The 25,664-nt window shown below is 43.1% G+C and overlaps 2 protein-coding genes across 11 annotated transcripts in view; one reads left to right on the forward strand and one right to left on the reverse strand.

Annotated features, from left to right (window-relative positions):
- Nucleotides 1–25,664, reverse strand: part of CAMK2G (calcium/calmodulin dependent protein kinase II gamma) — a 566,994-nt gene that overhangs the window by 410,002 nt on the left and 131,328 nt on the right. The gene's annotated exons all lie outside the window — the stretch shown is intronic.
- On the forward strand, nucleotides 1,670–24,557 carry PLAU (plasminogen activator, urokinase). The gene is made up of 11 exons (XM_063128870.1): nucleotides 1,670–1,752; nucleotides 6,930–7,064; nucleotides 9,664–9,721; nucleotides 10,614–10,718; nucleotides 11,766–11,940; nucleotides 12,700–12,791; nucleotides 17,002–17,197; nucleotides 19,406–19,551; nucleotides 20,979–21,119; nucleotides 21,468–21,613; nucleotides 22,400–24,557. Exons 2-11 carry the CDS (start codon nucleotides 6,999–7,001, stop codon nucleotides 22,586–22,588), a joined length of 1,314 nt encoding a protein of 437 aa, XP_062984940.1. The 5' UTR covers nucleotides 1,670–1,752; nucleotides 6,930–6,998; the 3' UTR covers nucleotides 22,589–24,557.

Genomic DNA, 25,664 nt, shown 5'->3' on the forward strand with positions numbered 1-25,664 from the left:
AAAATTTCAGAGCGGTGTACAAGGTAAAATGAAAATAAAAACAGAATAAAACAGTTAAAACAAAATTTAAAAGAAGCAATAACAGTAATCCAAGGCTGCATGTTAAAGAAAGGCTTCTTGGAATAAAGATGTTTTCAGGAGGTGCCGAAAGGGCAGGGAATTCCACAGGAGGGGTGCCACCACGCTGAAGGCTCTTCCCCTGGTGGATTCCAATCGGAGGATGGATCTAGGTGGAACCACCAGGAGCAGGCCCTCGGATGACCTCAGTGACCGGGCAGGTTGGTAAGGGAGAAGGCGCTCTCTCAGGTATCCTGGTCCTAAGTTGTTTAGGGCTTTGTACACAAGTACAAGAACCTTAAACCTGGCCCGGTAGCGAATAGGCAGCCAGTGCAGTTTCCTCAGCAGAGGAGTTACATGCTGGAAAGGGGCAGCTCCAGACAACAGCCGAGCTGCAGCATTCTGCACTAGCTCCAGCTTCCGAAGCAGCTTCAAGGGCAGCCCCACATAGAGCGCGTTGCAGTAATCCAATCTTGAGGTTACCAATGCCTGTACCACCGTGGTCAAGCTATCCCTGTCCAGGAGAGGCCGTAGTTGGCGAACCAACCGAAGATGGTAAAAGGCACTCCGAGCCGTGGCGGCTACTTGAGCCTCCAACGACAGAAATGGGTCTAAGAGTACCCCCAAACTAGGAACCTGTTCATTCAGAGGCAGTGCAACCCCATCCAGAACAGGCAATGAGCCTGTCTCCCAGACTCGGGAACCACTCACCCACATTACTATTGACAGAGTGAGGTGCAATTGTTTCCCTTTGCACCTATTGATGTTAGATGTGCTGGAAGTATTGCTGCTGGGTTTTCTGTTACAATTTGTAATTAAATCTACTATACAATCATGCAGAGCTATTGTTTAGTTGTGAGCACTGTTCATTATGCAGGAGGGATACTATATTTCTAGACATGTTCTTCAAGAGCTTCTAGCCAGTTCATCTCCAGAGATAAATGCGCAACTATTCAGATACTCTTTGAACAAGACAAAACTGAACTCTACAAATTCTCTGTAGCATAGACAGCTCCTGTGCCCTCTTCTTTTCAATCACATAAAGCAACCTTCCCCAACCTGGTACCCTCCAGATGTGTTGGTTGGGGTGCTAATAGCCCAGCACATCTGGATAGCACCAGGTTGGCAGTTTTACCTGATGATTAATGAGACATCCCAAATGCAGGCAGCATGAAAACATCAGTTAACGTATCTATTTTTGTCTCTGACCAAGGTACTTTGCTTCAGTACCAAATATTCATTTCCCCTTCCAGCAAAGATAATTAAGAATACACACTGATAATGAATTATGCTGAGAAGGCTCTGCATACAGATTTAATTCCAGGTACATACAACAGCTTAGATTATATACCTTTCTGTAGTGAAACTGCAATCTGTAGCATTTCAGAATTCCCCTATTGAGTCATGTCTAAGGAACCTCTGTTTGCAAAGAGTTAAATGTCCGTTTTCCTGAATTCTCCTAGTGGTGCAAAGCTTCGGGCAATGCGGGGTGGTATCATTCTTGTCATCAAGCTGGAATGCATCATAGGCTACAGCCATCCAATCAGAGCTCATACTGAGAGTTTATATAGAGCCTTATTTCCTCTGCAGAACAGTCAGAAAGTGAGCGGTGCTGAGATTGCTAAAGAATCAACGGGGCTAAGCCGGCTGTAATTGTACAGAATACGGCACAGCTTCTGCACTGTCATTCGACTGGTAAGTGCAGCACCTTAAATCTTATCTATATTAAATGCTAATCTACCCACAGGCATTTTTTCTGAAGAGCCCAGTTGAAGGACTGCAACCTTTTAAAGCTCATAGACTGTATGCTATTTTCAGTTATCGCAAAGCTTCATTGTAGTGATGTTCCTTTTCAAAGCAATCAATACCGCCTTGGAAGAGGCTTGTGTACATGCTCAAGGGAGCCTTGCAAGGTCCAGGGTATGTTTTCTCAACAAATAAGCTTCGATAGCTCACCCCTTGGGGCAATTTCAGGCAAGAGACAAGCAGTAATCTAGATGAACCCACTGTAAAACAGCGGAGACTGAAATAAGATGCATAGTTTAACATTTACGGAAGAAAGAGGCATGTGCTTAAAGCATGAATTCAGTCATGACCACTCGCAGTTGTGGTTATGCATCTGTATTGGTGTATTTTTATCTGGCTTTTACATTGTACAGCCCATTTTGAAGCCATGCTAAGCCATTTCTCTTGTGCTAACAGCCAAGCACAGTTCCGGCATGTCTCTTACATGTGCATTTCCATCCAGGTGGGTTGCCATGGTTTGTTGCTCTAGATTGCTTTTCGACTTGGATTTTCATATGATTACAAGTGGAGTTCTTTTAGGACAGAATACTCCTCTGTATCTCTGCCAACTTTTGAATTTAAATTGGGCGTGAAAGACACACAAGCTGCTTCTCTGCTTTCGTTTTGCATCTTGATGCTTCCTTATCCAATGGGGTTCAGTTTCAAGGCTATGTGTTCTTGCATGCCAAGGCACAGATGCAGTCACGACCTAATCCACACCAATCTCGCGAAAAGGACCTCTTAGCTCTGTCTCTTAAATTTCACTGGCATTTTGCAGCTCTTTATTACCAGAATTAAGAAGAACTTCATCCTGGCAGCCCACACAGATAAGAGTTTGATCGAGCTCTAAGGCAGCAGCTTGATGCACAGGTTGAATGATACATGCGCTGGGTCACATGGTCAACCTGCAACCATCGGCACTGCAGACCGGGAAGCAGTTGGGAGAGGTGCCAGTGCAGCATCGTTGTGCAGCGCCCCAGACCTCTTTGAACAGGAGCCATTCCTCATGAAGCAGGGGCCAAAAAATAAGGCGCATGGCAGAGATGGCTGTCGTGAAAGCCGTGGGAAACCTTGCTACTGACCAGGATGATCAGGGGTCTGGAAACAAAGCCCTATGAAGAGAGACTGAAAGAACTGGGCATGTTTAGCCTGGAGAAGAGAAGATTGAGGGGAGACATGATAGCACTCTTCCAATACTTCAAAGGTTGTCACACAGAGGAGGGCCAGGATCTCTTCTCGATCCTCCCAGAGTGCAGGACACAGAATAATGGGCTCAAGTTAAAGGAAGCCAGATTCCAGCTGGACATCAGGAAAAACTTCCTGACTGTTAGAGCAGTGCGACAATGGAATCAGTTACCTAGGGAGGTTGTGGGCTCTCCCACACTAGAGGCCTTCAAGAGGCAGCTGGACAAGCATCTGTCGGGGATGCTTTAGGGTGGATTCCTGCATTGAGCAGGCGGTTGGACTCGATGGCCTTGTAGGCCCCTTCCAACTCTGCTATTCTATGATTCTATGATTTCCCGTGCACCTGGCCAGCCACACAGATGGCCTGCAAATCCTTACTCCCCTGCGTCCATTGTGGAGGTTTCAATAGGAGTAAAAGACAAATTGGCCAGGAGAAGGGCTACACCAGGAAAGGGAACGGGTTTTATCATGATAAGTAACCACAACTTGATGGTTGCTGCCTGGCCAATGTTTGCCTCTTAGCCAGGAATTTGCTTATGATCAGCCTCACTGATACTCACTGGACAATTTTTATTGTGAACAGAATGAAATCAGTTTACATATACAAATGAACAATGATATCAATGTACAATGATTTAAATGTCCCGATAAGCAACAAAATGATGAAGCCAGTGTACAAATACAGGTGAGCAATGCTTGATGTGAGTGTGTTCTGTCTTTGTTTTTTGAACATGGGTAGGTGAAGTCCTCACTTATTTGGTTTCAGTGAAGCCACAATGCTCAGGATAGACTTCAGAAACTGCCCTAGAATTTTATAGGAAAGTTGCTTCCCAGCAAAGGGTCCTGTTGGGATTCTAGCCCTTGACACGGGGTGTGGTGTGGTGGGAGGCAGATGCCTGAGCAGGGTGTACCAGTTCAGACAGCTAGTTCTGAACTGGTACACCCTGCTTTGATTGCTTTGAACAAGAAGTCTAGCCTATGGAGGTGTTGGTAGCAAAATCAGCCTGGTGAAGGCAGAGGGAAAGATGACACTCAGCATGATGAGAACCATCTCTAGAAAGACTGCCAGCTGTTTAAAGCCTGGGAATGTATAGTAATAAGCCCCACAACCCAGAACAGAAGAAGGCGAGAGGCAATCCTTCATGTGGCATCTTGCTAGCAGAATAGGACTTGGTCATGCAAGTTTTGGGAACCCCAGCAATTCTGTTCTCCAAATGCAACTATGTTAAAACACTCCCTTATGCATGGTTTCATTCAATGGGACTTACCATTCAGTACGTGTGCATGGAATTGCAGCCATACAGCTCAGTCCTACATTTGCTCACCCACTTTAGAACATAAGAATATAAGAAGCACCATGCTGGATCAGACCGAGGGTCCATCTAGTCCAGCACTCTGTTCACACAGTGGTCAACCAGCCGTCAACAAGGCACCAACAAAGCAGGACACAGTGCAGCAGCACTCCCCCACCCATGTTCCCTGGCAACTGGTGCACACAGGCTTACTGCCTCGGATGCTGGAGCTAGCACATAACCAGCAGGACTAGCAGCCATTGATAGCCTTCTCCTCCAGGAATTTATCCAACTCAAAGCCATCCAAATTGGCCACTTTGTTCCATGGGATTATCTTACAAGTAAGTATGCATACAATTGCAGCCTTATGCAGTAGTCCTCTGCAGACTTACTGGGGAGTAAGATTATTGAATTCAGTGGGATTTATTTCTGAGTAAACATGGTTAGGATTGCATAGTAAGAGCTTCATCCCACGTACCTGTTTCCCTCGAATTATCCCCTACAGTGCTAAGCTGTTGCCATTGTTGTTGTTGTTGCTGCTGCTACAGGGCGGCTAGATCCTTTGCATACCAGGAGATGGGTTTAAGGGGGGAAATGTTAAAAAAAATCATAAAAAATCAACAGATGACCCAATCTGATTCAAATTTGGTATGCTTAAAGCTCTCCTTAATATCTATTACTGTACCAATTTTGATGTCTTTATCTTTAAAGCTTACACAGATGTAAGCATTTGTTTAATTTTTCTTCAAATCCTGCTCCTGAGCCCCAGTGGCCGCTCGGAAAACAACAAATGATACGCTCGAAAACTAGTAGCAAAATATTGCACTTTTTTTGGTTAAGAAGTGCAATTAAAGCAGGATACATGAGAGTACTTCACAATAAAAGCAGATTATAAGATGGAAAACTTCGGAGTCCTTTGCATGCAATTCGCAGTGATTGCACAATGTAACGCTGGTGTGATAAAGCTCTAAACCTCTTAACCTAAACATTTAAGTGGTGGCACCCAACTGCAATGAAAACAGCAGAAGGCCCATTAGCACAATGTGAGAGGAAGACTGCTATTTTGGTAATAATAAGAGCAAAAAGGAGTAACAGACCTTCATATATTTTGCTGACCTTGCAGAAATTACAAACTGGGCGGGGAAGGGTGAATGGATTGAAATAGGAATTTAACTCTCCATCAGTCTTTTATGATGCCTCCTCCTTAATCCCTGGTTTCAACAAAAGGGTGGCCTGAATCAGGATGGTAGTTGTTTGTCGCCTAATTTGGTAACAGAAACATGATGTGCCTGTTTGTTTCCCAATACCTTCCTGAAACACAGCTCTTTGTCACTACATGCAGAGATGAAATAACCCCAGGCTTTATAAAGATGAGTTAATCACTTTCCGGGGTTAAGGTATTAACTTTTAATGAAGCAACTTACAACACTGTGTGCACACACTTTTTTTTAAAAAAGGGGAAACCTCTGCCATATATATAAATTAAAAACAGACAGACTTATTAAGACTCTTAGATTATTCATACTTTGAAATCAAACTAACATATTGCTAATCCCCAACAGCAGCCAAGTGGTTTCATGCTTGGTAAAGAGAGACTAGAACATGCTCTGCAATGTTTCTTTGTGTGCATCTGTGCAAATCTGCTCAAATGTACTCCCAGGTAATTGCGCTTAGGCTTGCAGCCTATCTGTGAACAGTGCTGTTCCCTAGACTGGCATTCTCTTTCACTTAATAATCTGAAAGCACACTTAAGTAGAAGTATGCTCCACAGGAATCAATGAGACATTTTCATATTACACATTTAGGAGAGATATTAGAATAGCTGAACACCTATATTTAAATCCAGAAAATGTAATCGGTCTTTAGAATGCAGAATATATATTCTGACTTTAAAATGCAAAAAATTGAAGAGAGAATCCAAGTATGAACAGTAAGATTTCTTCTTGTGTTCTCCAAATGGGCTGTACTTTTTATTTCTTGTAATTGTGCAAGAGGCTGACAAGAAATGATACTATTTTAGACAATCAAAGGTGATGATACAGATATTGTTGCCCTTTATCCTACTGCCATCTCTGGCCAATCAGGTTTTGCAGGCTTTTGAAACACTATGGAAAGGGATGCCCTCCATAGCGAGAGGCAGGGCACTCGGGGCCCTTGGCCACCTCTTCTCCCCTCATTCCTCCTCTTGACCCCCAAGCTCTTCCGGGCCCCTCCAAGCCCCCAGGTGCCAGGAAGGCCCCTGAGCTCCTACATCTCCTGTCAAAAAGCAGAAGCGAATGTTTGTATATTATTATTATTATTATTATTATTATTATTATTATTATTATTATTATTTTCTTTGAAATTCACTGATTTTACAATGGATGTCAAAAACAATAGACAAATAATGATACTACCTAGAAAGACAAAAACACATGCAACATAGTTGGGCCCCGGGGGCCCTTCCGGACCACCAGGCCCCAGTAATTTGTACCAGCTTCCCCCAGCCCCCCGCCTCTCATCGGCCCTACAAGGGATTAAAGAAGACTAGAGGTTAATCTTAAGGGCTGGGGTTTACATCACCAATCCTTGCCCCATTTTACAAGCCTGAAGTTACTCTTTTATTTTCAGGAACCAGCAAAAAGAAGAACCAAAGAAGTGAACCAAACCAGTGAAAATAGGAACCTCTTACCCAATGCCATGAAGCCTCTCCACCTCATCATCATTTCTGTAATGTTGAGTGCTCTTGTCGCAGACACTACATCAGTAAGTTTTGCAACTAACAGGAATAGCAACTGACAGCCGCTTGTGCTCATTTCCATTTTTGACCATAAATGCGAAGCTTCCCCTTCCACCATGATCCAAACCTATTTTAAGACTTCCCCTACTTTTGTTTTGTTTTGTGTACTGCTTGTATATCAGATTGTGTTTTGTAGCACAACACTTAAGTTGGTCATTGTAATAACCAGCCAAAACCTGGTCTCTGCACCTTTTGGTCCCCCTGGTCTCTTTTTTACTTTTCATTCTGTCTCAGTTTCCTCCCCCCCCCCAGCATCTGATTCTGCCCCCCTGCCCCTGCCCCCGCCCCCAGCGGTGCCCGTCTCCTGTCCCCCTAATTGCTCTGGACCACTTCTTTTTCTAACCTGCCTTTTCAAGCTCCCCTTCTCCCTTCTCCTTTTCAAGCTCTGGTCTATTTCTTTCCCACACCTTTGATTCTTCTACTCCCTCTCTCCCTAGGCCCTTCTGCCTGCTTTTCTGCATGATCAGAGCAGCCTAGAAACCGTTCTGCCTGCCCTAACCCCCTGTGACATTAGGGCAGACACTAGGGGGAGGAGGCTTCTTCGCCACAAAATTATTTGCTGTGTAATGCAATATAAATACAGACATTTGCAGATTTCTGCTATGTGTTAGAGCAGGGATGGGTAACCTCGGGCCCAGGGGCTAAACCCTTCCCTCCTGGAGCTCCCCAGATGCTCTGGCCCCTTCCCCTGGCCCCAATCCCTTTCCTCCTTAGCTTTCGTGCAGTGTCCCCCTGCCCCAGCCATTCTAGAAAGTTCAAATGCCTCCCCTAAGGCTTTAGTGACTGGCAGTAAATGTTAAGCTACAATATATTGTTATTTTGGGTTCCATCCCTTTTGCCTTCAGCTGTACCCACCAGGGTATGTGGCTCCTGAGAGCATCTCTGAAATTGAATTTGGTCTTCAGGCTGAAAGAGCTTCCTCACCTCTGTTTTATAAAAATCACCCATGCTGTAAAATCTCAACCCTTTCTCAAGGAAAAGTTAAAGTTCTGATTTAGGACAATTAGAATGAGGGCAATTTGGAGCTACAGAAGGTTGCTGTAGCACCTTGAAGAGCTTTCCTTGTTACTTTCTGGTGCAGTTGTTACTGTTATTATTATTATTATTATTATTATTATTATTATTATTATTATTTATTTATATAGCACCATCAATGTACATGGTGCTGTACAGAGTAAAACAGTAAATAGCAAGACTCTGCCGCATAGGCTTACAATCTAATAAAATCATAGTAAAACAATAAGGAGGGGAAGAGAATGCCAACAGGTACAGGGAAGGGTAAGCAGGCACAGGGTAGGGAAAAACTAACAGTAGAAAGTAACAGTAGAAGTCTGCACAACATCAAGTTTTAAAAGCTTTAGGAAAAAGAAAAGTTTTTAGTTGAGCTTTAAAAGCTGTGGTTGAACTTGTAGTTCTCAAATGTTCTGGAAGAGCGTTCCAGGCGTAAGGGGCAGCAGACGAAAATGGACGAAGCCGAGCAAGGGAAGTAGAGGCCCTTGGGCAGGCGAGAAACATGGCATCAGAGGAGCGAAGAGCACGAGCGGGGCAATAGTGTGAGATGAGAGAGGAGAGATAGGAAGGAGCTAGACCGTGAAAAGCTTTGAAGGTTAACAGGAGAAGTTTATATTGGATTCTGAAGTGCATTGGAAGCCAATGAAGAGATTTCAGAAGCGGAGTAACATGGTCGGAGCGGCGTGCTAAGAAGATGATCTTTGCGGCAGAGTGGTGAACAGAAACCAACGGGCTGATGTGAGAAGAAGGAAGGCCAGAGAGAAGAAGGTTGCAGTAGTCCAACCGTGAAATAACCAGTGCATGAACAAGCGTCTTGGCAGAAGAGACAGACAAAAATGATCGAATCCTGGCAATATTATACAGGAAAAATCGACAAGATTTAGCTACTGCCTCAATATGAGGAATAAAGGAGAGCGAGGAGTCGAAGATAAAGCCAAGGCTACGAGCTTCCTTGACCGGAGTAAGCGTAACATCATTGACAGTAAGAGAGAATGAGAGATGAGGAGAAGGTTTAGGAGGAAAAACAAGCAATTCAGTCTTTGCCATGTTAAGCTTCAAGCGACGATGAAACAGCCAAGCTGAGATATCTGAAAGACATGCCGAGATACGATCGTGAACATCAGGAGAAAGTTCCGGAGATGACAGATATAGTTGTGTATCATCGGCGTACAGATGATATTGGAGACCATGAGATTGAATAAGCTTGCCCAAGGGCAACATGTATAAGGAAAACAACAACGGGCCAAGCACCGAGCCTTGCGGAACCCCTACTGAAAGGGGAAAGGAGGAAGACGAGCTGCCATTAGTCAACACGCTGAAAGAGCGACCCGCTAGATAGGAGGCAAACCAGTTATAGACAGAGCCACAAAATCCAAGGTCAAATTGTCTCTGGTCACCCACCTCAGTTCCCTATAGGGTGGAAACGATTGCCTACTTTATACATTGTAAGGGCAAATCAAATAAGAAAAAAAAGTTGTTTAGGAGCTGCTATATCTAAATACTTCTTTTCCATAATTCCCAGAGAATAACTGATCTGTCATTGTTACTTCTCAGACTCACCATTGGCAGAAGCAGAACAGGCTAACGAGCAAAACTAAATATGGACATAAAGGTAAAGAAATCTTTGCCGCTTTTGTTTTTGAATGAAAACTTTGCTGTTTGACAAAGGGCCAAATGCCTTGTTGCATAGTGGTAACAAAGTGCTGATGGTCTTTCTTCTGACGAAAAGCAGCTTTAGGAGTGAACTACTGGAAGTAAACAAGTTCTGGTGACGTCATTAGAGTGTTGTTATAAACATTTGCAAGTTATGTGACATTTGGCCCGTAGCATTTCATTGTGTTTTAATGATTCGTTTTATTATTGTTTTAATCCACTTTTATTTATGATTGTAAGCTGCCTTGTATGACATTTTTCTTGGTAGAAAGGTAGATTATAAATCAAATCAATCAATAAATGAATGAATTCCATAGTCAAATAACACCTATCACAGAGTGTTATGTTTTATATAAAGTATTTTGAATGTAATTTACATTACACGCATCACACTGCGCTCAACATCTAAGGTCCTCCACCGAGTACCTACTCCGAGGGAAGCTCAGAGGATGGCAACAAGGGAGGGGGCCTTTTCAGTGGTGGCCCCCCGACTGTGGAATGATCTCCCCGATGAGGCTCGCCTGGAGCCAACACTGTTATCTTTCAGGCACCAGGTCAATACTTTTCTCTTCTCCCAGGCATTTAACAGCATTTAACAATGCTAAGTTTGTTTTATAATGGACCCCAGAACTGTTGTTTTTAAATGGATACTGTTGTTTTTATACCATTGTTTTTATGTTTCTGATGGTTTTTAAATTTTGTATACTTTTTAATGTTTACTGTTTTTAACTTTGTAAACCACCCAAAGAGCTTTGGCTATGGGGTGGTATATAAATGTAATAAATAAAAATAAATAAATAAATAAATAGTTTGCATTTTATATATAGTAATTCTTTTAATGTAATTTATAGGTTGTAACTGTTTAAATGGAGGGAACTGCATCAGGTTCCACATGTTTTCTCGAATCCCACGCTGCTTCTGCGCAAAAGGATATACTGGCGATCACTGTGAAATAGGTACGACACTTCGCAACTTCTTCTGCTTCATCTAACAGCCAGCAGCCCCCTCCTCTCTGCCCCAGTGTTCTTAACGCCAGCGATTCCATTCGCCTGTACTACAGAGGCAAAGGACTGCAACCCAGCAAACATCAGCTGCATCTAAGACGTCAACCCTATGAAGTGCCAGAGAGAGAGAGAGAGAGAGAGAGAACAAGAGAGGTCCCTGAGTTCCTTAGACTGAACTGGCATTTCCTATACCTAGGCAGGAGGGAAGGGCAGCCCCATAATAATCAGGCAGATTGGGTGCCCAGGGACAGTGGGCAGAGAGGACTGATGAGCCCCAGAACATATGTGAGTAAATGGGTTTGGCCTCTGATCTCCCATGGAAGCACTGACCTAAAAGACATCAATCAATCCTCCAGTTTTCCAAAAGAGACAAGGCCTTTCTTGTTAATTTGTCACAACAGAAATGGGACTGGGAAGGTTGTGTGTACTGGAACCTGTGAAATGATTATTGGCTGCACCTACTGGGTGTACTTGACTCTAATCCCCTTAAAGGGGGTAATGAGACAGCCAGTTCCCTCGTTTGTTCTCAGCATCCAAACGTTTAAGGTCAAGGGACATGCTGCCCATCTAGTTTATGACAGATTAGAACAGATTAAGCTGTAAATCTTTAAATGCACCTCTTATGCACCTCATGTATCATAATATAATGGTATACAAGTATTTTCTGTGTTTAAAACTATCAGTCTGGTCTGCATGGATGACACTTGCATAATGGAACTCCCTCCCAAGTGAGATCTGCCAGGTTCCCTCTATTGATTTAAAATGTGTCTTTTTCATGAACCTTTCTGTGAACTCTGAATTTACTAGTTTTATTTCTCCCTGTTACTGTTAATTCTTGACATGCTCGGCTGTTGTTTAAATAATTTGTGCTATGATGTAGGAATTGGTTGATTTTAACCAGCGTGACTATTGACACAAGCGGCCACTTTTGAGGTTGAAAAAGTCCTGACATGAACAGTAAACAATTCTCAATTGTCAATCATTTTGTCTTACCTTCAGATGCTGAAAGTGCCTGTTATACAAGCAATGGGGAGGATTACAGAGGGACAGTGTCAGTGAATCAGAACAATGAATACTGCATGTCTTGGGATGCCTTTGGGCTACAGAGATTCCCTTACAATGATGGCATGGAGAATGCCATGGAGCTTGGATTAGGCAAACACAACTACTGCAGGTAACTGAAATGCGGCAGAGTATAAAAATGTAGGTCCAATTGCATTCTATCCCAATATTTCCCCCTACCCCCACCCTATACGTCTAGTGTTGCAATGTCCTTTTGAGCAGACTCTGATGATTTTGACATTCTCCAAGAATATCAGCTATGATCCGCATTCTAGTGAATGACTGGATCTTCCAGTAACATATGACTTATTCATACTCAAAACTAAGAACATAAGAGGAGTCCTGATGCCGGATCCAACTTAGGGTCCATCTACTCCAGCATTATGTTCACACAGCAGCCAACAAGTTGACGACAGGAGCTTCACAAGCAGGACAGGAGTGCTGCCACAGCACCCTCCTGCCCATGTTCCACAGCAATTGGTGTACATGGGCTTACTGCCTCTGATACTGCTAGGGACTCTTTCCCTCCATCGTTATTGTGAGTAACAGAAATTCAATACGACGCTTTCAGGATGACCAGGTACAAGAGACAACTGGCTTCTTAGAAGAACATGATTTTTGGCTGGGACAACTTGTCCTGCCTCTTCTTCTGAAATCCTTCCATTAGGCAACTATTAGAGATTCAGGAGTCCTATTCTCTTTTGCAAATAGTGACACTAAGTATTTTGTGGGGCCAGTGCCCTACGGGAGCCTTTCACAGACATTACTAATAAGGTATCTTCCATTAATTTGAAGAGACTATGCCAGCCCCTACAGACAGTTTCTGGTATTACTGAGGATCAATATTTCTCAATGTTCTACTGTTTTCCAGAAACCCCAATGGCCAATCTAAACCATGGTGTTACATCAAGAAGGGATATCGAACTTCTTCAACGCCCTGTAAGATACCCACCTGTAAAAAACGTAAGTTATTACTGAGAGTATCAGATACTTATGAACCTCAAAATCAAGGCAGGTTATGTTGCAAGAGATCCAAATTGTGCTTCAAGAAACCAAAAAATCTGTGCTCTAAGAGTTAATTTTATGAAGTTGTGCCTAACTTGCAGGATGTATTCTCACTGCACTGCAGAGAAGGAGGGGAAGCAGAGACTAGAGGGGAGCGGTATGAGGATTGGTTTGATTCAGGCTGTGCTGAAAGTTGACCTGTGAACATTTTCAGGATGAAGATAGTAGTTTCAGGGGAGCCAAAATGTTCCTGGGGTGTGTGGGGACTTTGCTCATTTTGTTCACAGCCTATTCATTACCTAGGTGGTTTCCTCTTCTGCACCATTTTTTCTTTAGCCCAGTTGCCTTCTTCTTGGGAACAGTAGGCAGTCAGATTCAGCTTTATGATGCTGTCCCTGAGGGCAGACGAGGGCAGTTCAGTGGACAATGTGTCTTGCATCCAACTGCCTTTGTGCTGAGTGCACAAATGCTTGTGAACTCTTTCAGGTCCCCCCTCCCCCATCTTTGAAGGAGGACATTTTTTACATGGTGCAGCAAAAGCGTTTGCAAAAAGCACTGTTTCAACTCAGCCATACATTTGATCAGCACTAAACTAAAGTACAACAGAAGAATCCTCAAAAGCCTGTATTAAGCAGGACTGAGAGTCAGGCTGAGCAGCAAACCGAAGTGAGTGAAGACAGGTAAAGCAACTTGTGTCTTCAGAGATGCTTCATACTTCATCTGGAAGTCCAAGCATAGCACTGTAGCACTAATAATTATCATAGTTAGCAAAAATGTAAAAGGAAAAAAATATGTGCTAAGTTCCTATGAACACTACTCTTTTCTATTTGCTGTCATAGCCAATATGTTTTTGGTGTTCTATGACATCCTGTAATGTGGCATGGAGGTCAATTCTGAAAGCCAAGATATGGGGCAATAATCTTGGACAGGCTCACACATGTACAGACAACACAATAGGATGTGAATGTGAAGCATACTTCCAAAATGTGAATACGAAAAGCAACACTTTCAACAATATTGCACAGTATTTATTTATCTTTTATTACATTTATATACCACCCCATAGCTGAAGCTCTCTGGGCGGTTTACAAAAGTTAAAAACAGTGAACATTAAAAACAAATATACAAAAATTTAAAAGCATAAAAACGGCAATATCATTAAAACTACTAGTCTGGGGTCAGTTAAAAAAAACCTCAGCATGTTGTTAACTGCCTGGGAGAAGAGAAAAGTCTTAAACTGGTGCTGAAAAGATAACAATGTTGGTGCCAGGCGAGCCTTGTTGGGGAGATCATTCCATAATTGGGGGGCCACCACTGAAAAGGCCCTCTCCCTTGTTGCCATCCTCTGAGCTTCCCTTGGAGTAGGCACTCAGAGGAGGACCTTAGATGTTGAGCATAGTGTACGGGTAGATTCATGTTGGGAGAGGCATTCCATCAAGTATTGTGGTCCCAAGCCATGTAAGGCTTTATAGGTTAAAATCAGCATCTTGACTTGGGCTCAGAAATGTATAGGCAGCTAATGCAAGCAGGCCAGAATCAGTTTTACATGTTCGAACCTTCTGTTTCCGGTTATCAATCTGGCTGTTGCATTTTGCACAAGCTGCAGCTTCCGAACCACCTTCAAAGGCAGCCCTACGTAGAGCGCATTGCAGTAATCTAATTTGGAGGTTACCAGAGCATGGACAACTGAAGCTAGGTTATCCTTGTATAGGGGCATAGCAGGGCCACCAACCAAAGTTGGTATAAGGCACTCCATGCCACCGAGGCCACCTGAGCCTCAAGGGACAGAGGCGAACCCCCAAGCTACAAACCTGCGCCTTCAGAGGGAGTGCAACCCCATCCAGAGCAGGTTGAACACGCACTATCCGGTCAGAGGAACCACCCACTAGCAGCATCACAGTCTTGTCTGGATTGAATTTCATTTTATTAGCCCTCATCCAGTCCATTGTTGCAGCCAGGCACCGGTTCAGCACATCCACAGCCTCACCTTATGAAGATGAAAAGGAGAAATAGAGCTGTGTGTCCTCTTTTTCCTTATTTCAGAAATAATGAAGGGGAAACATCATTGGCTCTAGTTGAAACTAGACTCAACTATTTTGCCTCAAACAAAACAAAGAAAGCTTTTTTCTAAACCCAATTCTGAAATGTGGAAACACTGTTCGGAGCACATCAAGGCTCGAATACTTGTGAATCAGGCTTGTGAATACTTACTGGCAAGCCTGAGCCAGGCCATACCACTCCTTTCCCTTCATGCAAAACTTACCTGATGGCAGCAGCAGCAGCAGCAACTGAAAGGCTTTCATTCCTCCATGGCAGCTGAAATGTTGCAACAATAGCATCCTAAGCCCAATGGACCCTGGGAAATGTAGCTTTCTAGGGTGCCTGAGTACTCAAAAGAACATCTGATGTCCTGGAGGTGTACCGAGGATGCTGCTGACTGAGCATGTTCAGAACTAGTAGAACATGTATAAAACTTATACATGTTGCCCTTGGGCAAGCTTATTCAGTCTCATGGCCTCCAATATCATCTGTACGCCGATGATACACAACTATATCTGTCATCTCCGGAACTTTCTCCTGATGTTCACGATCGTATCTCGGCATGTCTTTCAGATATCTCAGCTTGGCTGCTTCATCGTCGCTTGAAACTTAACATGGCAAAGACTGAATTGCTTGTTTTCCCTCCTAAACCTTCTCCTCATCTCTCATTCTCTCTTACTGTCAATGATGTTACGCTTACTCCGGTCAAGGAAGCTCGTAGCCTTGGCTTTATATTTGACTCCTCGCTCTCCTTTATTCCTCATATTGAGGCAGTAGCTAAATCTTGTCGATTTTTCCTGTATAATATTGCCAGGATTCGATCATTTTTGTCTGTCTCTTCTGCCAAAACGCTTGTTCATGCACTGGTTATTTCACGGTTGGACTACTGCAACCTTCTTCTCTCTGGCCTTCCTTCTTCTCACATCAGTCCGTTGGTTTCTGTTCACCACTCTGCCGCAAAGATCATCTTCTTGGCTCGCCGCTCCGACCATGTTACTCCGCTTCTGAAATCTCTTCATTGGCTTCCAATTCACTTCAGAATCCAATATAAACTTCTCCTGTTAACCTTCAAAGCTTTTCACTGTCTAGCTCCTTCCTATCTCTCCTCTCTCATCTCACACTATTGCCCCGCTCGTGCTCTTCGCTCCTCTGATGCCATGTTCCTCGCCTGCCCAAGGGCCTCTACTTCCCTTGCTCGGCTTCGTCCATTCTCTTCTGCTGCCCTTACGCCTGGAATGCTCTTCCAGAACATTTGAGAACTACAAGTTCAACCGCAGCTTTTAAAGCTCAACTAAAAACTTTTCTTTTTCCTAAAGCTTTTAACACTTGATGTTGTGCAGACTTCTACTGTTACTTTCTACTGTTAGTTTTACCCTACCCTGTGCCTGCTTACCCTACCCTGTACCTGTTTGCATTCTCTTCCCCTCCTTATTGTTTTACTATGATTTTATTAGATTGTAAGCCTATGCGGCAGGGTCTTGCTATTTACTGTTTTACTCTGTACAGCACCATGTACACTGATGGTGCTATATAAATAAATAAATAATAATAATAATAATAATAATAATAATAATAATAATAATAAGGAATCCTGGACCATATTGTTTCCAGGACACCTGATGTCCCTACTCAGACACACTGGAAAATTACATGTCCCCACCCCCGGGATCCATATTGACCTGCTTTTATGCTCAGAAGTTCAGTTTACTCTCAGAGCTGAAACTGATGCTTGACTCATGATAGAATCAAACAAAGCAAGTTGGAGAAATGCATATTCTGGCCAGTGACTAACTCTGGCAACATAATTAGACCAAAAAAACAAAAACAAAACAAAACAACCCTCAACAGAAAACTCATAATTTGGGTAGAACGGTCCTAGTTTAGTCCCTTCCCTGACCGATGAGTTTTCTGTCTGGAGGGAGCATTCAAAGTGGAGCATCCCCTTGAGAACATTTCCATGGGATCTTGCTGAAAGTATATAGTAGCCCTAAAACTTGGCCTCGAAATGTATGAGGTCAGCTAAAATACACAGAAGGATCTTGCTACCAGTAAGAACCCAGATTTTATTGTGAGGCACTATGTGTTCTTTGTTTGAGCAAATCCTTGAGGTTCTTTCTTCCTTTCACAGAATCCACATGTGGTCAGAAGAGCATTAGCAAAGCCTTTAAGATAGTAGGTGGACATAAGGCAAACATTGAGTCTCAGCCTTGGATTGCAAGCATCTTCCATTCCCATAGGGATGGTGCTACAAGTCGGTTTACTTGTGGTGGTAGCCTCATTGATCCATGTTGGGTCCTTACAGCAGCACATTGTTTCGCTAGCAAGTAAGTATCAACTCTTCTTCTTCTTCTTCTTCTTCTTCTTCTTCTTCTTCTTCTTCTTCTTCTTCTTCTTCTTCTTGTATACATCTAATTTGTTATTTTTCTAGACAGAGGTTCTTTAGTTAACATCTAGTGCTATAAAAATAGTGCTGTGACATGAACAAAGACTATGATTGTTTACTCAGAAGTAAGTTCCGTTAAATTAAATGGGACTTAATGCTCTATTAAGTGGGCCCAAGGCTGCAACCCTATACTGTTTACTGGAAGCACCTTGGATAGCTCCTTTGATTAGTTCTGATTAGTAGTGGTGTGCACGGACCCCCTGCTCCACCCTGCGGGCCGATCCGAAAATTTCGGATCGGCCCGCTCCACGCCGCTCCGCCCATACTCCGCTCCTCTTCACCGCAGAGCTCCGGCTCCGAATCGGAGCTCCGCAGTGGAGGGGAGTGGTGCCAGGTAAGGCCGGGAGAGGAGGGCGGGGGGGGGGGTTACCGGGCGGCGACGGCGGCAGAGCCCGGTAAGGGACCAAGGGGGAGGGGGGCCTTACCTGCCTCCGTCCGCGGTCCATCGGCTTCTTCAATTGAGCCCGCGGTTCAACCAGGAAGTCTGGGCCACGGCCCAGACTTCCTGGTTGAACCGCGGGCTCAATTGAAGAAGCCGACGGACCACGGACGGAGGCAGGTAAGGGAGAGGAGGGCGGGGGGGTTACCGGGCCCTGCCGCCGTCGCCGCATGGGTAACAGCAACAGCGGCAGGGCCTGGTAAACCCCACTTACCTTTCCGGCGGAGCTCCGGATCGAGGCGAAGGATCCGCCTTCACCTCGATCCTCTTCGCCACGCTCCGCCAGCCCCCCAATCCTCTTCGCCTCCGCCTTAAGGGGAGGTGAAGCACCCCGCTCCGCTTCTAATTCGCCGGTCCGATTAGAAGCGGAGCACATCCCTACTGATTAGTTCTAATTGAAACCTAGTCTGAATTCACCACCCCACTGACATTGGTGCCACCAGCCTCCACTGGTTCCCCCTTTCCCCTGTTCACCGCATTCAGCAGGGTCCAACAACCCTCTGTGTAGCATCTTCAGGGGACTGACTGGGCTGTGATGGGGAGGAAGGGAAAGTCTGCTTCTGCTAGCCAGTTGCATGCATTTAAATCTGGATCCAAACCAATGTTTCAACCCCATTTACAAGACATTTTAACTCAGCCCCAAAAGTGTAGCAGTAGGACAGAAAGAAACCTATTAAGGTTTCTAAAGGAAGTTCATTGTTCCTTTAGAAACTGTGGATATATAATGATTCTTGCAGCTAGTATTATATATCCACACAGTGCAATACTATACGTATCTACTTAGAGGTATATCACATTGAGTTGAAACAAACAAAAGCACAAGCTTTAAAAAGTGATTAATTTAGTTGTGAGTCTTTGCTACATTAATTAAGTGAACATGGTATATCTGTGCTAAATAAGGGAGATGGGGAATTCATAGATCTGAAGATGAATGGAAGTGTTTCAGAACCTTTTGGAATGTCACACGGAATGTTGTTAAAAGCAATTCATTCCCTTTGTTATATTTTGTGCTGATATATTTGTGTTTTGCTGATTCAGAATGTTTATTAATTCTAAAAATACAGAATAGCAGCAAAGGCTGGAACATAGAAAATTTAAATCCCACTCTCTTCTTGAAAAACATTATTTCAACATTATTATTATTATTATTATTATTATTATTATTATTATTATTGAAACATTATTGTTTCCCAGAGGACCTTTTCTTCTGTCGCCCCCAGATTGTGGAACGGCCTGCCGGAGGAGATTCGTAAAATTAACTCTATGTGTGATTTTAAGGCAGCTTTAAAGACTAGCCTTTTCCGGCAGGCCTATCCAGATCAATGTTAAATCATAATTTTTAAGATGTATTGATTCCTGTTCTAATGTTGTTCCCCGCCTCGATCTAAAAGGAGAGGCGGGTAAGAAATAAATTTTTTATTATTATTATTATTATTATTATTATGATAATAATAATAAGGGGGGAAATGCAAATTATATTATTATATTATATTGTTAATTTATATTTATAATGGTGAACCCACAGATATAATACCATGATACAAAGGACAGGGTGAAGGTGATAGTAAGAAAACAGTAAACAACATTATGAAGACACCGCTGTACAAATCTTCCTGGAATTCACATCTTCATTCTTTTGCTTCTCTTCAGCAATCCCAGCACATCTAGGTACACTGTTTTTCTCGGAAAGTCTGCAGTGAATGCTACTGATGCAAATGAGCAAAAATTTAATGTGGATAGGATTATCATTCATGAGGCATTTTCACAAGAAGCACTGGACTACAACAATGACATTGGTAACGTGACATCTCAAATTTCTTTTTTCTGAGTCGTTGGCATGTTTTTCAGGAGTTCTGTGCTAAAGTTAGAACTAAACGTCCCTCAGTAAGAGGAGAATAGTAATGTTCAGCTATGTGAGGCCAGGTATGTAAACAACATTTCCCAGTCAGAAAGTTATTTTAATTGTTTTTTCTGCTCAAAACAAGGAGCGGAGAAACAAGAGGGCCAACAGCTGATTACTGATGCTCCCAAACCAAGCCCTGAGAGGGGTCGTATTAAGAATCCTGTCTTGTTGCCATAAGTGATAGGCAGGGCTCTGAGGCCTGTCTCCTTCCCTTAACCCTGCAGTGGAATCAAGCTCGCTTGGGGTACAGAATGCCCCTCTGGCCTACGTTTGCTGATGTGAACCGCCCAGAGAGCTTCAGCTATTGGGCGGTATAAAAATGTAATGAATAAATAAATATATGACACATTTCAGTGGGAATGGGTCAGACCACACCACTCTATATGTTCCAATGTAATGACATCCTTCCCATATCGCAAACAATATGGTGGTGAGGAATGTAAAAAATAGTTTGGAAAGGGTACAGGTACTAATGACATCCCCGTCTTTCTCTGAACTAGTCACTAGTGTATAGACACTTGCAGTGCTTTTTGGCAAGATTTCATCCCATCTCTGGAAAGAGCTTACTTTTAAGGAAGTTAAGAGTCAGCCAGAATATTTTAGTGGATATAGTGTTGGTCCTAGTAATTCTAAATGAATTCTTCCTGGTTGATTTAGGAGACATCACTATCTCTAGTTAGAGAGCCTCTGCTCTCTTATATGTCTACTTGGAAATAAGCAGGACTGAATCACTCAGCAGCACTTTCAAATAGCACCCCAAATATCAAGCCTATGCATGTCTACCCAGAAGTAAGCATGAGCAGCATGTCTACTCAGAAGTAAGCAGGACACACCTTTGCAGAACAAGGCTCAGAAGAAAGCAGTACTGAATCATTTAGCTGCTTTCTCTCTTGGCTCCACCACTATGCCTACAGAGAAAAGCTCTTATCTCCAATAAGCTCTTATCCCACCCACCCCAGTGCTCAGCAGGGAAATGTGTCCATGGTGGTTCCATGGTTGAGCTAGGTAAGGACTTGGAAGATTACATTACAAGGTCGTTATACATGTTTAGTACTATTAACATTTTATTTACTGTACAGTAAAATAAACAGAGAAGCCCTTGCAGTCCACATTTTTATTGGCGTTTACAGTCTAAATTATTGATGGGGGCCATCAGGGAGGGGAAGGTGGAAATAAGCAAATGCATTTATGCATATTATGATGTAATTAGTTGGAGTAGCAGTAGGAACGGGTAGTTCTCGACATCAATTTTTCTGTTTTTAACCAGAGTTAAGGATGGAAGGCTCCCTACTTAACATGCACCTTTTATTCCTCTTTTAGCCTTAATAAGGATCAGATCATCTTCTGGGCAGTGTGCAGAAGAGACAAACACTGTCAAAACCATCTGTTTGCCTTCTCAAGGCTTATCACTGAGAGAGAATTTCCAATGTGAAGTTTCTGGCTATGGAAAAGAAAACAAGAGTAAGTGGCTGCCTTTTCCATTCCTGTCTTTTCCAACTTTTGCCCATTTTATGGGACTCACAAGCTCTTGAGGCCAATAGCAATGGCTGTGTGAGAAATTTTTCTACTCCAGCTCTCATTCTGCACTCATTCCGTGCTCAGAATAAATCTTGCAAATTTTGTTTAATTTTTTCTTTTGCTGTGGTGTAATCCACCAAAGTTAAGCTTACGAGTGTGGGTGATGGGCCTGAGGACACTTAGTGAAGCAGATTCTGAAGTTCTTCCTTAGTTTTCACCCATGAAATGGACTGTTAGCATCAGAAGTCCCTGAGAAGGGTCCCACATAAATGTTGTATCTCTTGTTTGCAGCTAACATTTACTACTCACGGATTCTGAAATCAACTAACGTGCGCTTGATATCCCAGACCTTGTGTCAGAACTACTATGAAGGTCGTACGGTGAATGAGAACATGTTCTGTGCTGGGGACCCACAGTGGAAAACTGATTCATGCAGTGTAAGTTTGCTTGTTTGCCATTTATAAATTCTAGGACAGCAGAATGGTCTCTGCCTAATTTAACCTATGTGAACAGAATACTCCCTCATGTATGGCTGAAACATTTAGAATTGTATGTTCCCCCATCTCAAACATCTTGCAGCAATCCTCCTAGAGTGCAGGACACGGAATAATGGGCTCAAGTTAAAGGAAGCCAGATTCCAGCTGGACATCAGGAAAAACTTCCTGTTAGAGCAGTACGACAATGGAATCAGTTATCTAGGGGGATTGTGGGCTCTCCCACACTAGAGGCATTCAAGAGGCAGCTGGACAACCATCTGTCAGGGATGCTTTAGGGTGGATTCCCACATTGAGTAGGGGGTTGGACTCAACGGCCTTGTAGGCTCCTTACAACTCTGCTATTCTATGATTGTATGATTCTAAGATGTAAAGTCCAGTTTTGTTAGGATGTCCCAGCTCACTTGTCTGGTGAGGATGGGCTCCCTGATGGTTGTGGTGAAACTGCCATGTATCCTTCCTCTCACCATATCCCATATTTCAAAATGGAGTAACTACTGCAGACAGACAAACAATGGTGCCAGAATTCCCTAGATGTATTACGTAGGGCACAATCCTGTGCATGACTGGCTGGGGAATGCTGGGAGTTGTGGAAATTGTCTGTCTAAACATGTACAGGACTTTCGCTCCTTCAGTGAATCTACTCAACCCCTATCCAGCCCTTGGTTTAGGTTATTCTGATGGACACTGGAGAATGCTAACCATCATTCCTATGTTTTGACTTATCAGGGAGACTCTGGTGGTCCCTTTGTTTGTGAGTCCAATGACAGGATGGTGCTCTATGGGATTGTCAGCTGGGGTGAAGGCTGTTCTCAGAAAGGGAAGCCTGGAGTCTACACAAGGGTCACACAATACCTCCCTTGGATCGAAACTCACATGAATGGACTCCATTTCAGAAGTTACTTCCCTCCTAAATGAAGATGGGGACTGTCTTTGCAACATGGAGCCTTGGTGTTAACCATAATTCCAAACTCGTGGAAACTGAGCCAAATAATGTCACAGTGTAACCCTTTCCCTTTAAAGGCCACCTTTTTAGAGTTCTCATGGGGTTATTTTTAACGTTCATGTCATTTTGTCAGAGGCAGAAATCTCCAGCCACTGTGAATAATACAAAAACTGTCCCATGGGAAAACATGAGAATATTTAACATTTAAATAAGAAGTGTTTTGCCAATTAACATAATCTATATGTGTCACATTATCTACAGGAATCAGTATTATACTATGCCAGTAGATTTTTTGGTAAGTTTTTTAAAATCAGCAATTAACTGACCACTAGTTGGTGCCATCCAGAAAAACACAGTTGCCTCATTGAACTGAGTGGGATTTAAGTATTTAACAGTATTGCCCTGTTGATTTCAAAGGCCCTTCTGTGCTTTTGATGTTCACTGCCAGTTTTTATTTATTTTTTAATCTAATGGATAACTTTTTTAAAAATAATAATCATGTTGAAGATGCAAGCCAGCAGCCATTGTGACCTGGAAACAAGCGTTAGGATAATAAAAAGTGAAAACTGCAAGAGTTCAATGGGTGCTGATGAACATTCCACTTTCTACCTAAAGAATATGGAAGCAAATAGATACAAGGAGACATCTTGAAATTATTGCTAGTTTTATTCTGATCATACATCACATGTTTTGCTGTTTTTAGTTCATATCCTCACCACGATGCCAGAGGGACCATTCTAACATACATGTAATTGAGGTCCAGAAACTGTGAGTTTGCTCCAGGGCCAACCTAGGACATTTTTCCATCCCCAGGTAGTTGCATCATACAATCTGAGAGATTTGCAATGTTGCAAGGGTCGCTGAAAGATCACTTACAGATTGCCTGCTGCTTCACTGGCATCCCTAAGATACTGTCACCCCAAGCGCAGGGCTTGGATTGGTTCTACAATCAAGCCAGTCCTGCTTGTGTGAGGTCACTCAGTGAGTTCATAGATATGCAGGGAACTGAGCATAGGTCTCCCACATCAAAATCCCACAAGGCCATAGAGCAGAAGGTTCTTGATAATAACCTTGGGCAAGGGCTCCAGTGCAAACCCCACTGAGATTAATTGGAGCTGAGCTTGAAAAATAATACGTTGAATCTCAGTTACAAATTTTAACTTACGTAGATTTTAATTTTTTTTAAGAAAAGAAAAGAAGCAGCAGTATAGATTCAAGGGTTAGTCACCTCTGGCATAGTGTAAATACAACTCCACAGGAACGGATGAGATTCATGAGATAAGAGTGCTGTGTTTTAATATGGTTAATGAATGAATGTATTTCTGCAAAACCCAGCAGTACGTACCTCCATGTTGGCATCCCGTGTTCCTTTCTTATGGGCTGTTCCTATCATATTTGTTTGATTCTGTGTAGAACCATGATAGGAGTTCTTCTGTCATTGTCTTATTATAAGTGGTGGGTGAGAGCTAGGAATGCTTGAAACTCTGAGCAAACTATAATTCCCAGAATTCTGTGGGGCAAGCCATGACAGTTAAACTATTATGAAACCAATGTAAGTTGGTAACATGGTTTTGATCATAGTCATACTGTCAGGCTCTTTCATTCTCAGGGATTCTCATTTCTGAAAGCCTTTCTGCTACCTCTTACTGAGTTTGGGAAGTCTTCTATAGTCACACTCTGAACTGGGATGGACTTCAGCAAACATGGACCATAGGTGGCCTCTCATAATGAAGAACATTTGTAATATATTGTTTGACAATTGGCAATGCACTTATTTTCTAAGACTCAATTAGTAGTAACTTTTTAAAATATGGTTTTATTCAATGAATATGTAATATATGTGTGGGGGCTGGAACCCCTTTTGTTATTTAATAATTTTACTTTGTTTAACTTATTGTTTATAAACTCTGGTTTTAAAAAGCTAATAAAATATTGCTGTTATGTGGACTTCCCTTGTTTTCATTACCTTAGATCCATAAGGTTACTATATGTCTTGTAATTTAAGACTTGTATCCTTTTTAGTTGGTTGTATTTTATTCTGTAAGGAACTTTGAGAAGTCAACAAAAAGCATTTCGCTTTTCCAGCAATGGGCTGACTGTTGTGGCTGCCTCAGGGGGTGAATGTTGGGTGGTGTGAAAAGGGAACATGGACAGCAGCCCTCCTGAGCCCCCCAAGCTTGGAGGACCTGCACACACTAAGACAGTCTGCCTCAGGTGCGATGGAGATTCAACTGCCAGTCTGCTCAACTTTTGTATAGGACTTAGGGAGTGCAATCTTGTCCTTGCCTCAGGCAGCAGAACGTCTTGGGCCAGCCCTGATGGGTACAACTCTCAATAGAACCAGAAGGCAGTGCTAACCCACCCTTCTGAACCTACTGTGATGCAGACTAACGTCAATATCTGGAACTCAGCATAGTCTTCGCCTGCTTAAGAGTGATGGGGAGATGGTTTACTCCGAAAGAATGCAGCTTGCAGAACTGAGAAGACAGTAATTTAAACTGAGATCCAGGGGCAGTTTTATCAAGCATTGTAAAGCACTTGTTTCAGGCAACAGTCTAACTGTGAAGCAGTCCCAGTAGGCAGTTTTTGGGAACCGTGAAGAGCTGCAGTGTGGGAGACAGAGGTTGCCTGTGCAAGTCCCACTGAGCCGTGCTCACAAACACACTGTTCATTTCAGTGAGACTTGCACAGGAGAACCTGTCAGTGGAACGTGGATGGTGTTAACTTGGAGGCAGGGGCCCACTGGATCTCCCACCTTGGGAACCAGCCCTGGCTTGGCTGGCCCTTCCAGAGGGGACGTCATTTTTCTACTTCTAACCAGCATCTCTCTGTGTCCAGATGCATATATGCCTAACCAACCCCATTTCAATAATGTTACCCATCCGCTTGTCTGTTCTGCCCCCACCCCCCGCCCATGGCTGTTGGATATTTGTGCAAAAAGCAGCCTTTCTGCTTAAAGCCTTTTCGTCAAAGTACACCATCACCAAATTCCTACTTGAACTCTCATGCTCCTAGTTTTAGTTCCTTCCCACATTCTACTTCCACTCA

Source organism: Elgaria multicarinata, chromosome 6 (genome assembly GCF_023053635.1).
Source record: "Elgaria multicarinata webbii isolate HBS135686 ecotype San Diego chromosome 6, rElgMul1.1.pri, whole genome shotgun sequence".
NCBI classification, from domain to species: domain Eukaryota; kingdom Metazoa; phylum Chordata; class Lepidosauria; order Squamata; family Anguidae; genus Elgaria; species Elgaria multicarinata.

Bases quoted from the DNA above. Each gene is read 5' to 3' on its own strand.
- PLAU (XM_063128870.1), top strand. From the start codon at position 6,999: ATGAAGCCTCTCCACCTCATCATCATTTCTGTAATGTTGAGTGCTCTT. The intron at 10,719-11,765 runs GTACGACACTTC...TCTTACCTTCAG, and splicing joins TGGCGATCACTGTGAAATAG to ATGCTGAAAGTGCCTGTTAT. The intron at 21,120-21,467 runs GTAAGTGGCTGC...TCTTGTTTGCAG, and splicing joins CTATGGAAAAGAAAACAAGA to CTAACATTTACTACTCACGG.